The sequence below is a fragment of the Vitis riparia genome, chromosome 16 (assembly GCF_004353265.1).
Source record: "Vitis riparia cultivar Riparia Gloire de Montpellier isolate 1030 chromosome 16, EGFV_Vit.rip_1.0, whole genome shotgun sequence".
Classification (NCBI taxonomy): Eukaryota; Viridiplantae; Streptophyta; class Magnoliopsida; order Vitales; family Vitaceae; genus Vitis; species Vitis riparia.
The window spans coordinates 6,794,096-6,813,881 of NC_048446.1; the positions used below are offsets into that span (position 1 = coordinate 6,794,096).

General features: G+C 30.3%; 1 protein-coding gene and 1 pseudogene across 1 annotated transcript; both read left to right on the forward strand.

Moving 5' to 3' along the window:
- Window positions 1-1,480: 1,480 nt before the first annotated feature.
- Window positions 1,481-2,576, forward strand: LOC117933834 (annotated as a pseudogene).
- A 10,668-nt stretch (window positions 2,577-13,244) lies between these two features.
- Window positions 13,245-14,304, forward strand: LOC117933982 (ethylene-responsive transcription factor 5-like). Its single transcript, XM_034855571.1, has one exon. The coding sequence runs from the start codon at window positions 13,407-13,409 to the stop codon at window positions 14,232-14,234; it is 828 nt and encodes a 275-aa protein (XP_034711462.1). The 5' UTR covers window positions 13,245-13,406; the 3' UTR covers window positions 14,235-14,304.
- Window positions 14,305-19,786: the final 5,482 nt, after the last annotated feature.

The window sequence follows — 19,786 nt, forward strand, 5'->3', positions numbered from 1 at the left end:
TATAAAAAATATTAAAATATAAGAAATTTAAGTAGAACATTATCCGAAATTATGAATTTATCTTCTATATTTTAAAAAAATTAATATTAGTCTTAAATTATTGAAATAATTCTTGTAAGATATTGAGCGCTAAAAATTAAAAATAAATAAAAGTAGAAATAAAACTAAAATATTATTTCATTTATTTAAATGGATGTTTTAATGTATAATATATATATATATATATATATATATATATATATATATATAAAAGTAATTTTCTATAACATAACATAGTAACTGTGAGTATTAAAGGTATATAATATATATTTAAATATTTAAATATTGTATATATTTAAATATCCATTTTAACAAAGAAAAGAAATATATAATTGTAAAATGTTAGAATATATAATATTATTAGTGTGAAATTATTTTTTTTGCATACATTATTATATATATATATATATTAAAATATAAGAAATATAAGTAGAACATTATTCGAAATTTTGAACTTGTATTCTATATTTTATAAAAATTAACATTAGTATTAAATTATTGAAAAAATTCTTGTAAGATATTGAGAGCTAAAAATAAAAAATAAATTAAAGTAGAAATAAATTTAAAATATTATTTGATTTATTTAATTGGATATTTTAATGTATATAATATATATATATATTATAAAAAGAAATAATACAATTTAATATAAAAATATATTAAAAATGCACTTTGAAGTTAAAAAATTAAATATACTCATACAATTATTATAAATATATATTATAAAATTCAATACAAAGAAAAATCGTCTCTTCAAGAGATGATTTCCTTTTTGAATTTTTTTTTAAAATTAGTTTGGATTTTCAATTTTTTGTAATATTAATTTTTTTAAAATTTGAGATTTTTTTTATATTAATTTTTTTAATGAGAAATCGTCTTTTGAAGAGAGTCTTTTGAAGAGATGATTTCCCTTTTGATTTTTTTTTTCTCTTTGAATTTTTTTAAAAAAATTAGTTTGGATTCCATATTAATTTTTTTTTTAGGCAAAATCGTCTTTTGAAAAGATGATTTTAAAATAAAAAAAAAAAGACGATTTCCCTTTGAATTTTTTATTTTTAAGGGAAATCGTCTCTTAAAAAGACGATTTTCATTTTTTTTTTTTAAATCATCTTTTCAAAAGATAATTTTGCTTAAAAAAAAAAAAATTTGTCCGTTTCCTTTTTTTCCTTGGCAAAAAGTATCATATATTTGGAATAATTTTTTCTATGATAATTTAAAAATAATTTTTTAAAATTATCGTACTCTCTTAAAAGTCCTCTTGTGAAAAGTCCTCTTTCACGTGGTATGTGGACAACGGCTCTGCGTACCACTAATTAATTCACATAGGTCAATGACGCAAAACATGTGGGAAGAACCGAAGTACCCTAGAAACTACTGTTTGTTTTGTCGGAGGAATGACATAAACTACCACAAAGAAGTTTCATTCCCCCAACCGGGAACCTCATCTGAAACCTCCTCTTTCTATCTATCGTGTTATATATAGCTCCACCACACTCTCTCCTTTCCACTCTCACTCTCACTCTCTCTACCTGTTTGCAGTGCCAATACTCCACTACTTCCCAGTGCTCATCTGCATTGATATGGCAGAAGAAGCTTCCTCGCTTCACCTCATTCACCAACAGCTCCTCTTCGACTTTGAATCTTTCGAAGGCTTCGTCTCTCATGTAAATGTTCCATCCCAAACTTCAACCTCTGATTCAAGTCCTTCCACCTCGGATATTGTTCCGCTCTCTAATTACTCCAATCTCCATGAAGATGAAAACAATCCTTTTCTCCTCCACTGTTCTACTTCGGCTCCATCAGGGTTTTTCCAGTTTGAAACCAAATCCCCCAAAAATTCCACATTAAGTCATCCGCGACCTCCACTCAGCATCTCCGTCCCTCAGCCCACCGTTTCTCAGTCGCCGGCGGAGTCCGATTCAGGCGATATCAGGCATTATAGAGGCGTGCGCCGACGGCCATGGGGGAAATTCGCGGCGGAGATTCGAGACCCGAATCGGAGAGGATCGAGGGTATGGCTGGGGACATTCGAGACTGCCATTGAAGGCGCCAGAGCTTATGATCGAGCTGCTTTCAAGATGCGTGGTTCCAAAGCTATTCTCAATTTCCCTCTTGAAGCCGATAATTGGTCGGGTTCTGACCCACCAGCGACATCTGGCCGGAAAAGGGAGAGAGACAGTGAGACTGAAGAGAGACAACAAGTGGAGATTAAGGTTTTAAAGCAAGAAGAGCACTAGCCTGAATCTGACTGCACACTGGCGGCAGCCAGTAATGTACGGGGGTTTGTCCCTTAACTCCGTCAAATTGGCGGGCCGTCTGGGAGGAGGGAGACATGGAGCGAATGTTCCATCTGCCACCGTTAACGCCGTTATCACCCCATCCTTGGATAGCATATTCTCAGCTTATTGTTTGAGTCGAGGGTTTACCTTACCAAAGACATCGAACTGTAACTAGAATTCTTATATATTCTATAAACAGTATATTGAATATGTTTAAATCTTTTATGGATAATAAATCTCACGCTCTTCTTTTTTAATGCCGTCCAAATCAATTATCACAAAAATACTTAATTGAGGGTTTTATTAATGCAAACTAATGTACATAGGTTTCTTTTTATCTAATTTTTTTTGTGTTCCTTAAGGAGTAAACCTCTTATAATGATAATTATCGGATTTCATCTTGTTTTGCCACTTCATTTCATTACAATATTTTTTTAAAATTTCTCTCAATTATTTTGGTAACTAGTAATTTTTTTTGAAATATTAAATATTTTGATGGAAATGGTCGAAAAGGAGTTCTTTTATCTTGAGATCCGAATAATATTCATTAAAAAAGTGATTCTTTTGGGAATTCATCGATAGGGGTGTTTAGAATTTTACCAATTGTGGAGATATCTAGAAACAATATTTTTTTAGTATTCTTCATTTGAAATAGACTCTTATTCTTTTTCTATATTCTTTCTAGATTCAAGGAATAACTATTTAGTCGCAAATAAAAAATAAAGAATAGATTTATAGGTTTGATACCTTGTAATAGAACTCAAGCTTGATAGAACTATTAGATTGAGAGTCGATGAGTGAATTGGGTTCATTAACAATTCATAGTTGAACAAAAAAATGACAAAAAAAAAAAAAAAAAAAAACAAAGAAATCATTCATTCCCCTTCTATATTTTGCATCTATAGTAGTTTTGCCCTAGTGAATCTCTCTATCACTTAATAAAAGTTTGGAATCTTAGGTTACTAATTGGTGGAATACTAGGCAATTAGAAACTTATGTGAGTCATATTTAAGAGAAGAGTATTCTAAATTATTTTTTTATAGAATTAGAGGAAATCTTGTTGTTGGACAAAATGATAAAGAAATGCCTAGAAACACATCTATAAAAGCTTCGTATGGGAATCTATAAAGAAACAATCCAATTGATCAAGATGTACAATGAGGATCTTATCTATACGATTTTGCATTTCTCAACAAATATAATATGTTTCCTTATTCTAAGTGGTTATTCTATTTCGGGTAATGAAGAACTTCTTATTCTTAACTCTTGGATTCAACAAATATTCCCATATAACTTAAGCGACATAATAAAAGCTTTTTCTATTTATTTTATTAATTGATTTTTGTATCCAATTCCACTTGCCCTAATATTGGGAACTAATGATTGGTTCTATCTACAAAGATTTTAGATTTGCTTATAACCATCAAATTATATCTGGCATTGGTTCTACCTTTCCGACCATTTTATATACAATTTTAAAATATTGGATCTTTTGATATTTAAATCGTGTATCTTCATCACGTGTAATGATTTATCATTGAATGAATGACTAAAAGATGACCCATTGTTGATATTAATCTAATTAGAATAATTTTTACTTTGTACATAAACAAAGTGTTCAAAATTGTACTTACTTTTTATATCTCTACCCATCCAAGGGATTCCTTTTACATTCCAGTAAAATTACTTCAGTAAATAGTGAAATCGTGGATAGGGAATGATACTAGTGACCTATTTAATTTATTGTAGAAAATATCAGGATCAATGATTGGATCATGCAACCTAGAAATACCTTTTCTTGGATAAAGGAATAGATTACTCAATCCATTTCCATATCACTTATAATATATATATTAACTCAAACATCCATTTCAAATGCACATTGCATTTTTGTACACCAGAGTTATGAAAATCTATAAGAAGTGATTAAACGTATTATAAGTGAAAAATCAAAAGTCCAATAAGGAACACCTAGGGAGGGTGAATGGGTGATTTAAAAATTTTCAATAAAAATTTATATGTTATACCCAATTCTTTTACCCAAAGAGATGTTAGGGATAATCTTTTCTTTTAGATATAGACAATTCAAACAGAATATCAAATATAAAAGATATAGACAATGAGACGTAAGATTTTTATGTAGAAAACCCAACACAAACTATGAAGATAGAAAATTGCGAAGTCTAAGACCTACTAATCTAAATCCACTACACGAAATAAAGTTACACATATTTACCTGGCCACTTTACCTTAAAGACTTATTTTCCAGTACCTACAACTTGATTTACGTTCGTGACGAAACAACCCTTGATTGCTTTAGTGGATCACTACAGCCTCACCAAAAGGATGAAAGTCTTCAAACCAAGATTCAAAGAATCAATCCTTGAATGAGAGACTGGGAATGGTGTGACACTTTAAGCTTTCTCTCTAGGAAACCCTCTTTAGAGAATATGTGATATCTTATCAATCACTTTTTAATCTTTTACCCTTAAGGGGTTATAATAAGGTATTTATAGGCAACTAAGCCTAAGAGATTCGGTTTTGAAAGAGTTCTAAATTCAATTTGCATGAAAAATCTTAGTAGAACAAGTATGATTGCTCAAGCAGACTTACACTACTTAAACTGTCCATGCCACTTGAGCGGTTTGACTGTTTGAACAGTACTGACCACTCGAGCAATCTTTTTCTCTTTAAAAAAATCAATAAAAATATTTTAACTCGAGAAAAAGGTATCCAATCTCTTTATACCTTGAAAGAGCCTAATATGCCCAATCCAAAGCTTTTTAGATGTACTTGTGACTTCCTGGTTGGATGAATAACAACCCTTGATCTTCAATAGAGAGCAAGTAACTATATAAAAATAATTCTATGGCCAAACATAAAAAGAAACAAAATTGCTAACACAAACACAAGACTTAATGTCCTAATAGTACGTGTCAATTGTCCTTTAGCTAATAAGCCCATGGATATTGAGGTTCCACGAGCGGTACTTCCTAATTCTATTTGAAGTAGTTGTTTGAATTTCTTATGATTTGCAATTGAAACAAGTTCTTACTAATGGCAAAAGAGGGGCTTTAAATGTGGAGTTGTTCTTATTTTACTTGAGTGGTTTGAATTAGCCCCACTTGATCCTATTTCCCATGAAATGAAATAAATTATAGGTAATCTATCTTTTTAGAACTATTGTCTTACTAAAAGAATATTCTTGTGATAGGTCCTGTTCTTGGTAAAAAAAAAAATAATGAAATCATCTTTCCCATTCTTTCTCTTAGCCTCCCACTAGTAAAAAAGATGTTCACTTCTTAAAATATCCCATATACATAGGCACAGACAAGGGAAGGGGTTAGATTTATCTTAATAAGAGCAAGAGTAACAATACAGTCTATAGTGCTACAACAACATGTATAGTAAACAAAATCATACAAGAAGAAAGAGGGGGATGAAGGGAGGAAAGGGTTATGAGATAACCATAGCGGATGCATCGGATGGACGTCAAGTGGTTGATATTATCCCTCCAGGACCAGAACTTCTTGTTTCAGAGGGTGAATCTATTAAACTTGATCAACCATTAACGAGTAATCCTAATGTGGGTGGATTTGGTCAGGGAGATGCAGAAATAGTACTTCAAGATCCATTACGTATTCAAGGCCTTTTGTTCTTCTTGTCTTCTGTTATTTTGGCACAAATCTTTTTGGTTCTTAAAAAGAAAGAAAGAAAAAAAAAAAACAGTTTAAGAAAGTTCAATTGTCAATTATCCGAAATGAATTTCTAGATCCGCGGATTTATCAACATCAAGTTCGTAAAAAGAACCAAATTCTTGTTGGCAATTATGTATGATCAAAAAAAAAAAAAATTATGAAAAGCCTTTTTCTTCTTTATATTCTTTTTCTACCAGATGTCGGGAATTAATTGTACCGCATTCCTATACATAGTATGTATATTGTGAAGAAGATTATTTGACTTTACCCCTTCTCTTCTTTGTTTTTTTCAATCTAAATTGGAGTGGTGTGACTGTGTCATTGTTGTCAAATTTAAATGTCAATGTCATAGAATGCATTAATAGTTTTCTATTAGAATAATAAAATCCAATTCGACTAGATACTAGACATAAGTGTAAAATATAAAGTAAAGGATAGATGAAATAATAAGGGAAACAAATGATTCTATGGAGGATTATTTCTCTTCCTAGTCTTCCACACGAGAAAGGAATTTTCCACATCCCTTTTCTTGTGTTGAAATAAAAATGATCTTCAACCCCCTTCATAAAAAATTCCTATTCTTAGTTTAGATTTTTTTTTCCCCAAGTTTATCATAACCCCTCTTTAGATTTATTACATATAAGAACTAGAGGACAACAATAAAAAAAAAGGAAAATTATTGAACAAATAGAACTTCTTCAATGAAGTTACAAAAAAAATAAAAATAAAAAAAATAAAAAAAATAAAAAATCAACTTTGATTAGACATTAAAATAAATAGAGTAAGGAACTATTATATATATAGATATATAATGTGTCATCAAGAAAATTGAGAGATTTTTTTTTCTTCAGACTTTGAAAGGATCGATAGATACTATTGGGGAACAAATGTTTTGAATCAATTAATCAAGTTTGTTTTTCAAAAACATCATAAAAAAATGAAATTGAGTTTTTTTAAACATCATAAATGGAGATTTGTTTTGTCTGGCATCTATATGAATAAAATCTTATTATTAGTAAGGACTCAACAGGATCTTCTCTCCCAAATCAAACAAACTTGGCCAAAGAAGGGGTAGGTCCCATTGAGTTCTCATGCTTTCATGTTGTCAACTCAATTCATCTAATTACTACAAGGATAAACCCACTTCAGAATATGAACTATAAAAGAGAATACTTATTAAACCAATCAAATGAATATTAATTACAATACCTATCAGCCAAAAAGGAATCCTTCTAGTAGTATCGGCCACTTACCCCATTTCCCTCCGCATTTCATCAAGTGGTCATGTTAAAGACATAAATAATCATGGATAATTATGAGATGAGATCCTTCCGAATGAGACAAAAGAGTTCTTTATTAGTCTATTTTTTTTCCCTTAATTCCTAATTGAAGAAATAATTGGAAAGTAAAATAACAAATACAAAAATGAGTAACAAACCCTAATCAAGATTGGCACAATTCAATTCAACATTTTGTTCATTTGGATTTGATTTTGTCTTAGCTTTCTAATTTGGATTAGGTTTATCGTTAGATGAACCACATTGCTAATATTGACCCTAAAAAAGAAATGGTATGTATAACTAATTCATGAACAACTAACCATCACACTATAAAAATGGATAGGCTCGATCTATGGTCATTAGGGCCTCCTAAAAAGATCTACTAAATTCATCGAGTTGTTCCAAAGGATCAAAATGATCATTTATTAATGGAATTTCTTGTCAACTCTTTATAAAATACTCGCTTGGTTGAGGACTTCCAAACACATTGTAAGTTAAACTCGTGTTGACGAATAACTAACCCACAATGAATAGGGAAGGTATGGTAATGCTATAAATGACCCAGTATTGAATATTGGTAATAATATCAACAAAAAAACATTCTCCTATGTTTCCAAACATGTCAAGCTCCACATATTCTAGTGTAGTCAGAGGACAATTGATTTCATAAAAAATGATATCAATAAATAGAAATTTACTAAAAATGGATATTTGTGAGATTGTCAATATTGTACCGAGGGTGTTTTTAAAGTATACTGAATCAATATAGCTATCCTTCTTCTCCTATAATAACACAATTTCAATCAATATCGAAATGAAGGTGCACATTGGATTAAAATTGATGAATTGTTATTTTCTTAGAAATTGAAATATTAAAATTGAGTTGAAGTTTGTTAAAATACTTCTCTTTCTAGTTTTATTTATATATATATTGTCATTTTTTATTAAATTAATTAAGGGTTATTTGGTTAAATGGGTTAAAATAACCCCCATATTTGTAAAAATAACCCACTTGTCAAAAAGTACAAAAAATGACCTAGTTGAGACAAAAATACCCCTCTTTTTATTTCTTTCCAGCACTTACAACTTCTTATATTTTGCTTCATTTCTAGAACGACTCCTCATTTTTTCCTTCAGAAACTGAAAAAAAAAAAAAATTATCTTCTTTTTCTACTTCATTCTCTTTCTTTGGTGCACATACCAGAAAACTTATCTTAACCAAATAACTCTTATTTTATTACTATTTTTTTCTTCTACCGTTTGTTTGGTTTCTGAAAAAAAAAAATTGGGAAATAAAGAGAAACAGAGGTCTCGAATTGTTTGGGTGCTTTTTGCCCAAGCAATTATTGGGGTGGTTCAAATTTTACGGTTTTTTCAATTCTATTTTGAATTTTCTCTTTAACCTTTGTTTGGTTGTGAAGAGAATAATAGGAAAGAGCAGTAGACAAATTATTGGATCATTTGCTTAACATTACTGATGCAACTATTTGGCTCAGTTGAGACAAGAGGGTTCAATTTCTTTAATTTCATATGTTTTTTCTTCAAATAAATACAGTTTTAGAGGTGTTTTGTTCAATTTCTTTCACTCTATATTTCTCATTTTCATTATTTGGTTGCTGAGAAAATTTACTAGAGAAGAAAAGGAATCAAAATCTTGAATTGTTTTTGTGCCATTTGTTAATTCAACTATTTGCTAGGGATGTTTTTTTTTTTCTCTTTTTTTTTTCATTCTTTTGAAATCAAAATAGTGTAAAATGTTAGGCCCTAGAGTTTAGTTTCTTTTTCTTTCGATCATTCTCTAGAGAAACAAACAAAGTGTTGAGAGGTTTTTTTTCAGTAATTTGAGGGTTTGATTGTTTTTTCTTTTAATTTACAGGGAAAAAGAACAAAAAATCTGGCATGAACACTTCATCAGAGACGTCCAATGAAGAAAAGGTTGAAAAAGTTTCCTTGAAATTTGGGAATTTATTGGAAAATGAAACAGAGAATTTCAATAACTTGAGTGATATTTTTTATGCAGATGTCAAGTCAAATGCTAATTCTTTGAATTTTGGTAAAAATGGTTCAGATGCTGAGCAAAGTCGGGATCATTCTATGGACAAAGCTAATAAATGAGTTGTTGAGACTACTCTTGATATGAATATAAATAGAGATGAGTTGGGTGGTATAAAGATGGAAAAGGAAACTGGGGAATTGAAGTCCCATGTCCAAAATGCAAGCACATCCTAGATATTAGAGCAAAGTTCTGATTGGCAATTTGGAGAGAGAGGTGAAGTGGAAGGGTTTCAGAGAAACCCAAGAACGAATATTGGAGAAGGTATGAGATATTTGCAATCTACCTATTCAGATGAGGGACCATCAAATTATGGTTATGGGGAGCTATTGAGGGATGGTAGTAGTTCCTTAGATGGAGGTAATAGAGTTGAGTACTTTGGACATGATCAAGCCATGCTCATAAGACAACTTGACGAGTTGAAGGATCAATTATAAGCCATGCATGATCATCCATTCAACTCATTAACTGATGCCCATATTGATTAGTTTCGAGAGAAAATGGCAACTGAATTATTCTACTTCAAAAATTTTCCCATGTCGTGGGTTTGAATATGACCGTGTAATAGGTTTATATATTGTTGAGGGTTGATTGTTATTTTAGATGAATTTAACTTTGTGCAAAGTTATTTGTTAATGCAACTTAACAATTGTTAAATTCAGGTGAAAATGCTAACTATGAACTTAACCACAGGTAAGTTATTTATTAATGCAATTCAATCTTTGTTAAGTTGAGGTGAAAATTTTGACTGTGGACTTAACCATAGTTAAGTTCTTTATTAATACAACTCAACCATTGTTAAGTTCATATGAAAATTATGATTGTAAACTTAACCGCAGTTAAGTTCTTTGTTAATACAACTCAACCACTATTAAGTTCAAGTGAAAATTCTGACTGTGAACTTAGCTACAATTAAGTTCTTTGTTAATGCAACTCAACCACAGTTAACTTCAAGTTAATAATGACTATCAACTTAACCATAGTTAAATTTAACCAATTAATTTATATGATAAAACTAAAACATTAACTTAAAATTTCAATCCATCATTCAAAAAAATTGTTTTAAGCATATACAAAAAAATTTCAATCCATCACACCCCTATAAAAAAAAAGTGTAGATACATGGCTAAATCATTCTCAAGAAAGAAATTCTATGGTAACATTATTAAAGTGATTGATAAACTAGTTGTAAAGAGAATTCTTGGATGTTGATATTACTCTTAACAATATTGACACAACTATGTTCATCTCTAGGATGTAATGGGATTGGTCGTTTGCATGTTTTTCTATTGTGCCCATAATCACCACATCTACCACAACATTGTGTGCGCTTAATCTCTCCACTTGAACGAATTCTCTCATTTTTTGGTCTTCTTGCTGGTCATCGATTTCTTGGTGGTAGCACAACTTTACAACTGATGTCTTTGAGAAATACTCAACCTTTGTTATTTCTAGTAAGATATATACACTTTGAGTGTAAAGATATAAGTGATAGTGGAGTCTCTGTTTTCTACCTATAATGGTGAAGTGAGGTTTTAAATTTTCAGGAAACAAAAAGAAATGATATAATAATATAAAAAAGAAATTATTGGTTGCTTAAATTTTTAACATCTTTTTGTAACCAAGAATAAAGAATAAATGAAACAATGGTGTGAACTCAGACTTTTTCTCTACAGGAAAACAAAGAAAATGAGCAACCAGATGACCAAATAAAAAAATAAAAACCTAATATGCTACAAAATAGAGGGAAAAGTAAAGGTATCTTGGAGGGAAAAAGGAGGGGTATTTTTGTCTCAACTAGATCATTTTTTGTACCTTTTAAGGGATGGGTTATTCATGCAAATATAGGGGTTATTTTGACCCCTTTAACCAAATTACCCATTAATTAATTAATAATAAAAGCAACAACAAAAATACTAAATTATGGTTGATGGAGTATTTTTTTACTGGTCCATTAGCATGCATATATGGAGTACAAAATGGAATAGATATGTTGCTAGTGAAATTGGATTTTGTTTTCTTTTTTCAAAAAAGGAAAGTTATTTAGAAAGAAGCACCTTATAATATTTGAAAATGGATATGTTAATTGATTAACTAGAGTTCTATTAGATTAGTTAATCAATTAAGACCCATATTGGGATAGATTAGGTGACTCAAACTCAAGGTGAATTCAAGTCACTTAAGTTCATGGAAAACTTTTAAATACACTTTTAGGGGTTAAGGCTTCAAGTTACTTCCATTCACTCTCTCGTAGTTCCATAAAGAGAGAACCACAACCTTCACCCTCTCAAATTTCCACCATTTGAGTATCAAGATTTAAGAGTGAGTCATTAGGTGAAAAATTACTGAGTTTTCAAGATCGCCTACAGATTTGCAATAATCTTCACCCATAGGAAATGATCTAAGGACATGCATCTAGATCCTGAAAAATGTTTTATGTGCATATTTTCTTTCACTTGCTACTATCTAGTAATCATAGGAAAGTTTCATGTACCTAATGAGATCCAAAGCTAGGAGGCAAAGTAATGTGAGATTCCCAACAATATTGTTGTTGCTTGTTGTGCAATTCACAATTTTATAAGGATGCATGATCATAGAGATACTATATTTGAAGAGTACATATAGGATGGATAATCCCTATTTATCATCCAATAACACACTAGTGAAGGAAAATATAATTGAGGATGTTGTGGAGATTAATGTTACTCAACTCAATTATATTATATGGCTTGTGTTTGTAATGAGATTACTTAAAAAATATGGATGTCAGATCGAACAATAGTGGACTACCGGTAAACTATCTTTTCAACTTTGTATTCTTAACTTTGATTACATTTACATTTATTATTTATAGATATTTAGAGGAAATTGGGAAAACGACTTTTCATTTCTTTTTCATTTGCTTTTACTTTTTATTTTTAGTTTTTATTATAGGTCTCATTTGGATATACTTTATTTATATTTATTTTTTAAAAACAAAAAAATACTAATTATTTATATATAATATATGTAATCTATTATACAAAAAGTATGACCTTCCATTATGTTCCTAAAAATTATTTAATTTTTTTTATAAAAAATTACATAGTAATCTCTCTTTTTTTTAAAAAAAAAAAAAAAATGGTAACTTTTCAAAATAAATCTTTTAAGATTACTTGCATTTTGTGTAAAAATATTAATATTTTTATTTTTGAATATATGAAATACAAAGTATATAATAAAACGTTTTTTTTTTTTAAAAAAAAATTTATGATTATCGTACATGTATACCGTTTTATAAAAATAGAAAATATAAGTGAAAACTGGTTTATGTTTTTTGCTTTTTTTAAAATAGCGAATACCAAAGCGTTACAAAACCCACTAGTCTAATCCACTTAGATTTTGTAATTTTTTTTTTTTCTATAGAGCACCTCAAATTAAGATATAATTTGTTCACACCTTGATGGTGATTGTTTTCTTATTTGATATTAAATATAATTTGTTTTCAAATCTTAATTAGTTGTTTTTTAAAGTTTTTTTTTCTTAATTTTTAATTTATTTGTGAATATTTTTTATTGAATAAAATATATATATATATATATATATATATATTTTCTTAATCTAAAAAGTTATTTAATTTAACATTAACTTAAAAAACCAAACATCACTTTAATTTCAACTAACCGTGAAAATTAGGATGGTGGGTCATTATAATCCAAACCCCAAAGCATATATAGCCTTTTCTATTGGTTGTGGTCCCTTTTGCATTCTAAAGAAAGTACCCTCTGGTCGTCTGTTTTGTCGGAGGTAAAAAAAAAATAATAAAAATACATATACATGCATGGTCCCTCCACAGACTAAAGAATAATGTATATACAAACCCCACTTTTTTCAATGGAAAGAAGCTCCATTCCCCCAACCAGGAACCTCATCCGAAACCTCCTCTCTCTATCTAAGATGCAACGCATAACTCTGTTATATATAGCTCCACCACACTCTCCTTCCCACTCACACTCACTCTCTTTGCTTGTTTAGCGTTTTAATACTTCACTATTTCTAAGTGCTTATCTCCATTAATATGGCAGAAGAAGCTTCATCACTGCACCTCATCCACCAACAACTCCTCTCCGACTTTCAATCTTTCGAAAATTTAAATGATCCATCCCAAACTTCAACCTCTGATTCCAGTGTTTCCACCTCAGATATTACTCCGCTCTCTAATTACTTGAATCTCCATGAAGATGGAAACAACCCTTTTCTCCTCCACTGTTCTACTTCTGCTCCGTCTGGGTTTTTCCAGTTTGAAACTAAATCTCCCAAAGCTTCCAGATTAAGTCGTCGGCGACCTCCACTCAGCATCTCAGTTTCTCAGCCAACCATTCCTCAGTCACCGGAGGATTCCGATTCAGGCGACGTCAAGCATTATAGGGGCGTACGGCGTCGGCCGTGGGGGAAATTTGCTGCGGAGATCCGAGACCCGAATCGGAGAGGATCGAGGGTATGGCTGGGGACATTCGAGACTGCCATTGAAGCCGCCAGAGCTTATGATCGAGCTGCTTTCAAGATGCGTGGTTCCAAAGCTATTCTCAATTTCCCTCTTGAAGCTGGGAATTGGTCGGGTTCTGACCCACCAGCAATATCAGGCCAGAAAAGGGTGAGAGAAAGTGAGGGTGAAGAGACAGAACAAGTGGAGACGAAGGTTTTAAAGCAGGAGGAGCAGTCGCCGGAATCTGACAGCACGGTGGCGGCGGCGGCAGCCAGTAATGTTTTAGGGGTTGGTCCACTAACCCCTTCAAATTGGAGGGCCGTGTGGGAGGAGAGAGAGATGGAAGGAATATTGAAGTTGCCACCGTTAACGCCGTTATCACCACATCCTTGGTTAGGATATTCTCAGCTTATAGTTTGAGGAGAGGGTTTGCCTTAACTGTAAATATTGAATTTGTTCATTCGTTTAATAATTTATATCTTTTTACTTATGGTTGCCCTCCAAAAATATTCACAAAGATACTTCAATGAGAGTAACCAATACATATATATATATATATATATATAAACTAAACCGTGGTGTGCCTTGAAAAATGATGCATCTATTGATGCACTTAAACAATATTTCCTCAAGAACCCCACACAAGTCTCAGTCAGTGATGATATGTCTTAGTTTCTCCTCAAAAAATAACAGCTACAAGTCATGCTCGCAGCAGCTAAGACCCCTCAAGATTTCTAGAAAATCCTTAAAGAAAGAAGCTCAAGCTTTTCCCAAAAAAATTCTTATGCAGAATCTGATGATTCAACAAGTTACCTTCCAAACAATGGTGTTGATTGTGAAGGTATCCTTCTTCCAATAAGAAGATCCAAGTAATCATCAGCCTTATGTCTTCCTACCGACAAGAATATTTTCCAACTTTGCAGTCTTAGCTCCAAAAGCAGTAAGCATGTGACTACACAGTCTAAAGCAGCTTGTCAGCAGTCTTCTTAACTGAAAATGGGTTTTATCGGTGGAATTCGGTGGAAAAGTCTAAAGTGCTATATATATGTATAAATATTTGGAGGTACCAAACATCAACTTATCTTTAATACACCACCTTCTAAGCAAAGTACCTGTAAGCGCACAAAATCATCTTATCTCAAAATCAGGACTATAAAAAAAGGGACATCCCAAACCTCTTGGCACAAAATCATCTCATCTCAAAATCAAGACCATAAAAAAAGGACCTCCCAAACCTCTTGGACGTACAGGATGACCTGACTAATTGACTTATGCCTAGAAAGACGAGTCCAACTACCCTTATCCTCATGTGCCCAAAAGTCAATAAAATCTATTGACATGCTATAAAAAGTTTGTTAACCTATTACAAAAGCCACTCCGTCATACTACTTCACAAGGAAAAATGACTATAAAAGGGGAGTCTCTTCCTCCTCAAGGGATCCTCTCTTTGCCTCTAAAAGGAAATGCAGAAAATGTATCTTTATATCCAAAAATGGTGGAATAAAATATCTAATATTTTCCTTGAAGAATTTTAGCATCTTCATGATTATTGTACATTGTGAAGAAGCTTCCACTTGATCGTAGTCCATAGTTGCCAATTGGGGCTTAAATCTTTGTTAAGTCTATGTCCTCTTGGAAATCTACCGTTCGACAAGGATGCTTGAGAGAAAATTCTAATCATATGGGTATGTGGGCTTGATTGATCCCACTTTGGTGCTCATGATCATTGCATCATGAATGGACTAGTGTGGTGGAGACTGGCACTCGGTTAAACGTTTAATGAGCTTCTAATGTACAATTACAAGGTTGGAGATGAGCATCTAATGTACAATTCATCCAATTATTTTAAATACTCTACATGATCTCCCTAAAAATTCACTTCCTTTTGACGTAGTGTAGCAGTAGCAAGGGAAATCTCACAACCCAACTCCGGGCAAAGCAAAATCCAACTCGTTGTCCAAGTAAAAGGTTTTACCCTAAGGGAGTGTTTGGTACATGAGAATATATTTTGTTTCCTATCTCATTTCTTAATTGAATGAGAATGAATTTGGTAATTTCATTTCTAGTACTTGGATGAACTTAGGAATATAAGGGTGAAATAATTATTTGGTTTGATTCCAAGGTTTGGTTATAACATGAATGAAAATGAAAAAAATATAAAATGACAACAATACCCTTACATATGATTTAAAATCATTTTTTTTTAATTTTCATTTTAAAAGAATAAATTTTAAGAGTTTTCTTTGTTACTAAATAATATGACTATATTTATATATATAATATTTATAAAAATACGAGCTATTTTTCACTTTTTTATTTCTTGAAATACCCTTATCAATACTAATAATCAATTTAAATGATAATTTAATCTTTTCATTTTGTTACGATCTTAATTATTTGACGTGACGCAAACCATTTTTAAAATTACTATCACAAATTTGAAAGGTAATTCAAAATTTAATATTTTCGATACTCATAATCAACTTAAATAAGAATTTAATCTTTTAATTTTCTTTGAGTTAACATAAGTCATTTATGAATTTGTTATCACAAACCTCAAAGGTAATGAAGAATTTAATCTTTTCATTTTGCCTCTAATTTTTTTTCCATCAAATGTTTTAATAGGGATTTAATTGAAGGTTTTAATTACTTGACACAACATAAATTTGTATGGTCATAACTTCATTTTGATTTTATATTCAAATTCAATACTTCATTTTAATTTTATATTCAAATTCAATCCTGAAAACTGTTATCAAGAAATAATAAAAGAAAAGGTTAATGTTTCTAGGAAACCTCTCAAACTAGGCATTCATCTTTAGCATCTCCTCTAGAATAACTACTTTATCCTTCATCCTATTTGACAAAGTGGCCCATGATCCACTAATACAATGTTTATTAGTCTTAATCATTTGTTCTGGTTTATTTATAATATGTAATATAAAAGTCTGGTTATAGTAGGAGATCATCGTAGAGTGTTTTTCGATTTTGGATTTAGAATTGAGATGAAAGACAGTTAAGGTTTATTTGAAACTCTCCCATAAATCAGGCTTTTTTTTTCCTTAATAACAAATTTGAAGTATTTTAAATCATATTTGAGTTCTTTTTGAGAAAATAAATAAAATATATTTATTATTAATTTTTCTTCTTATCCTAACTTATCTTTTATTTCTTCAATGAAATAAATTAATTTAAAAAAAAAATTACATGAAACTTTTTACTTTTTATAACCGTAATAGTGATTTCCATTCATTTTGAGATCTTTAAATCTTTTAAACTTTTATATTTAATTAAATATTAGTGAATTAATAACAACACTTATTATATTATAGATAATTATTGAATAAAAAGTTTCATCACTCATTTACATTATTTAATTAAATAAATTTAAATTTATTAAGAAAATCACTACATTGTTTTAAAAATATTAAGATTTTGATATAAAATTTACCAAAATGATGAAAAATTTTCTATTGAGATTTTATTTCTTTTGATTTTTTTTTTAAATATTTTTAGAACAAAACTTATTTTTCTTTTATATATTTTTGGTTTGATAGAATAATTTGATATATTATATATTTTTCTTTGATATGAAATTATTTAATTTAATTTAATTTGAATTCTATTTTCTGATATGAAATCATTTAATTTTATCTAGTTCTATTATTTATCTTTATAAACAAAAAATAATAATAAGTTTTACAAAATATATAATGGTTTTTAAAAACGAATTAAAAATATAATTTTTAACAACATAATATATAGTCAATGATTTTTCCATAAGACTTTTTAAATTTAATATAATTTTTTTTATTTTCTTTATAAGAAAGTGTATTGAAAACCAATCATTAATTTTTTTATTTACTTTTCACTATTTCATTCCAAAAATGTCTTAGAAGTTTTAATTTTCATTCTCTTTAAAACCACACTATTAATATAATCAAATGTTATAAAAATTTATCATTAAAAGTTTGAAATTTTTTCTCTTCTTTTGCCATTCTCTATTCTTTTCAAAATTTTCTCTTTTTACTCTTTTGGGTATTCTATCCATTTTTTATTTTTTATTTTTAATATTTTTCTTTTTTTTAATCCACAAATTTCTTGCTCAAATTAAGTCATTTTTGTTCCGATTTTAATTAAAAAGCTCTAATATAAAAGATTTTTTTTTAAAAAAAATTATGTATAAAATAATTAACTAAAAATAATTTACAAGTTTAGTGTAAAAGAAATAAATAAAGGGTTTAAATTAAGATTGGTAAATGTTATGACAAAGGATTAAGATGGTATTTATTGTTTTTATTATAAGAAAATTGATTAAAAAATAATTTTATTATTATAAAATTTGGTGCCAGAAAGTGTGATCTTACTTATATCTAATCCCATTTATTTTTTAAATTTGGTTTCATATTTAATTCAATTATTTGATTTTAAATCTCTACTTGATTTCTATATAAGTCTTGAAATAATGAATTCACATACTAATTTTCTTTTAGGACTTTTTTCATATTCCTTCACGTGCCAAAGCACATGTATGCTTACTAGTATATATATGCTCAATAAATAAAAAATTAACCATAAAAAATCATACAATCCTAATATACATATATTCAATTATTTTTTTAATACAAAATTTGAATAATTTGTGCCAATGATTTGCTAACTCCTCTCGGTGGGAAGAGCTAACCCGGTGATCAAAGCCCAATCCAGGATCTCTTTTACCTAATGTTTTGAAGGCATGCGAAATAGGATCTTACTTTAAACCCTTATCCACACAACTTCTCATGATTCGCAACTGCTCCTGAAACAACCAGTCGTCTCGTCTTAACTGCCTTCAACATCGGTTTAGAATTGGATTGTTGGATACGCAGTCCACCCATCGAAGCCATACAAAATCAAGGGAAATTGTGTTTTAGGGTTGTGATATGCAAATATTATGCAATTGGAAATCCAACTATCTCAATTTTAAGTTAACACTATTAATCCCTAAAATATTTTGAATTCCATGCACTGTGTGCTGATGTGTTTTTTAATGCCAAATTTACCCTCTCATTTCCCACTAAAGTCTCCAAGTCAGCGTCCATGTATAAAATAAATAAATAAATAATTGTCTTCACTTTCTCCCCAAAATATTCTTCATCTGCTCATTCATCTACCTCATCTTTCTCCCATTTTGGAAAACTCAAAGCTCGTTACTCTTCTTCAAATAATCTTTCGAGGCTCCTTCTAGATAGTTAAAAAAGATTCACAATCCACTAATGTCTACAAATCACAGTGAAGAAGATTGAAGAGCACAAAGCAGAGATGTCACATTCATTCTCTACTCCTTTTGTATTAAACCCTAACCCTAATTCTGAAATCTAAAGAAAAAATGGGGTTAGAAGGATCAGAGAAGCATAACGGCTAGGTTCAGAGTCGATTTGCTTCCGACCCATTTGGGATTTGGGGTAGTAGAGAAAAACATAGAAATAGATTTGGATTTTATGAGTTGGGTGTGGAGAATTGGGGAGTGTTGACCAATAAAATAGAGGGGTCTAGATTGGAAATTGAAGGGGGGTTTTTTTTTTTTATTATTATTTTGATTGTTTTATTAATGTTGCAGTCTTTGAGATGAAGCCATTGATGGAGAAAATATTAACAAAGAGCGCTTACCTTGGGTTATGGGTTTTCAGAGAGTGAGGTAGGAACTGTCGGGATCGATGGAAACAAGAACGACGAAAATGAAGGTTGCCTTTTTTTTTTTTTTTTTTTTGTTAGGGTTACAAGAAATGCCAGAATGTGATCCCACAATTAGGGCTTTAAAGATTGGAGAAAGGATGTTATGGGCTTTGATGTGTTTCGTGGAAGCAACTAGTCACAGAGGTGCAACGGTGGCCAAGTTATGATAGAGAGTAGCAACTAGATGTCAATGAAAGACGGTGAAGAAAAAGAACGGAGAAAAGTTGAAAGTAGAAGAAGCGTGCAATCGAAATTGA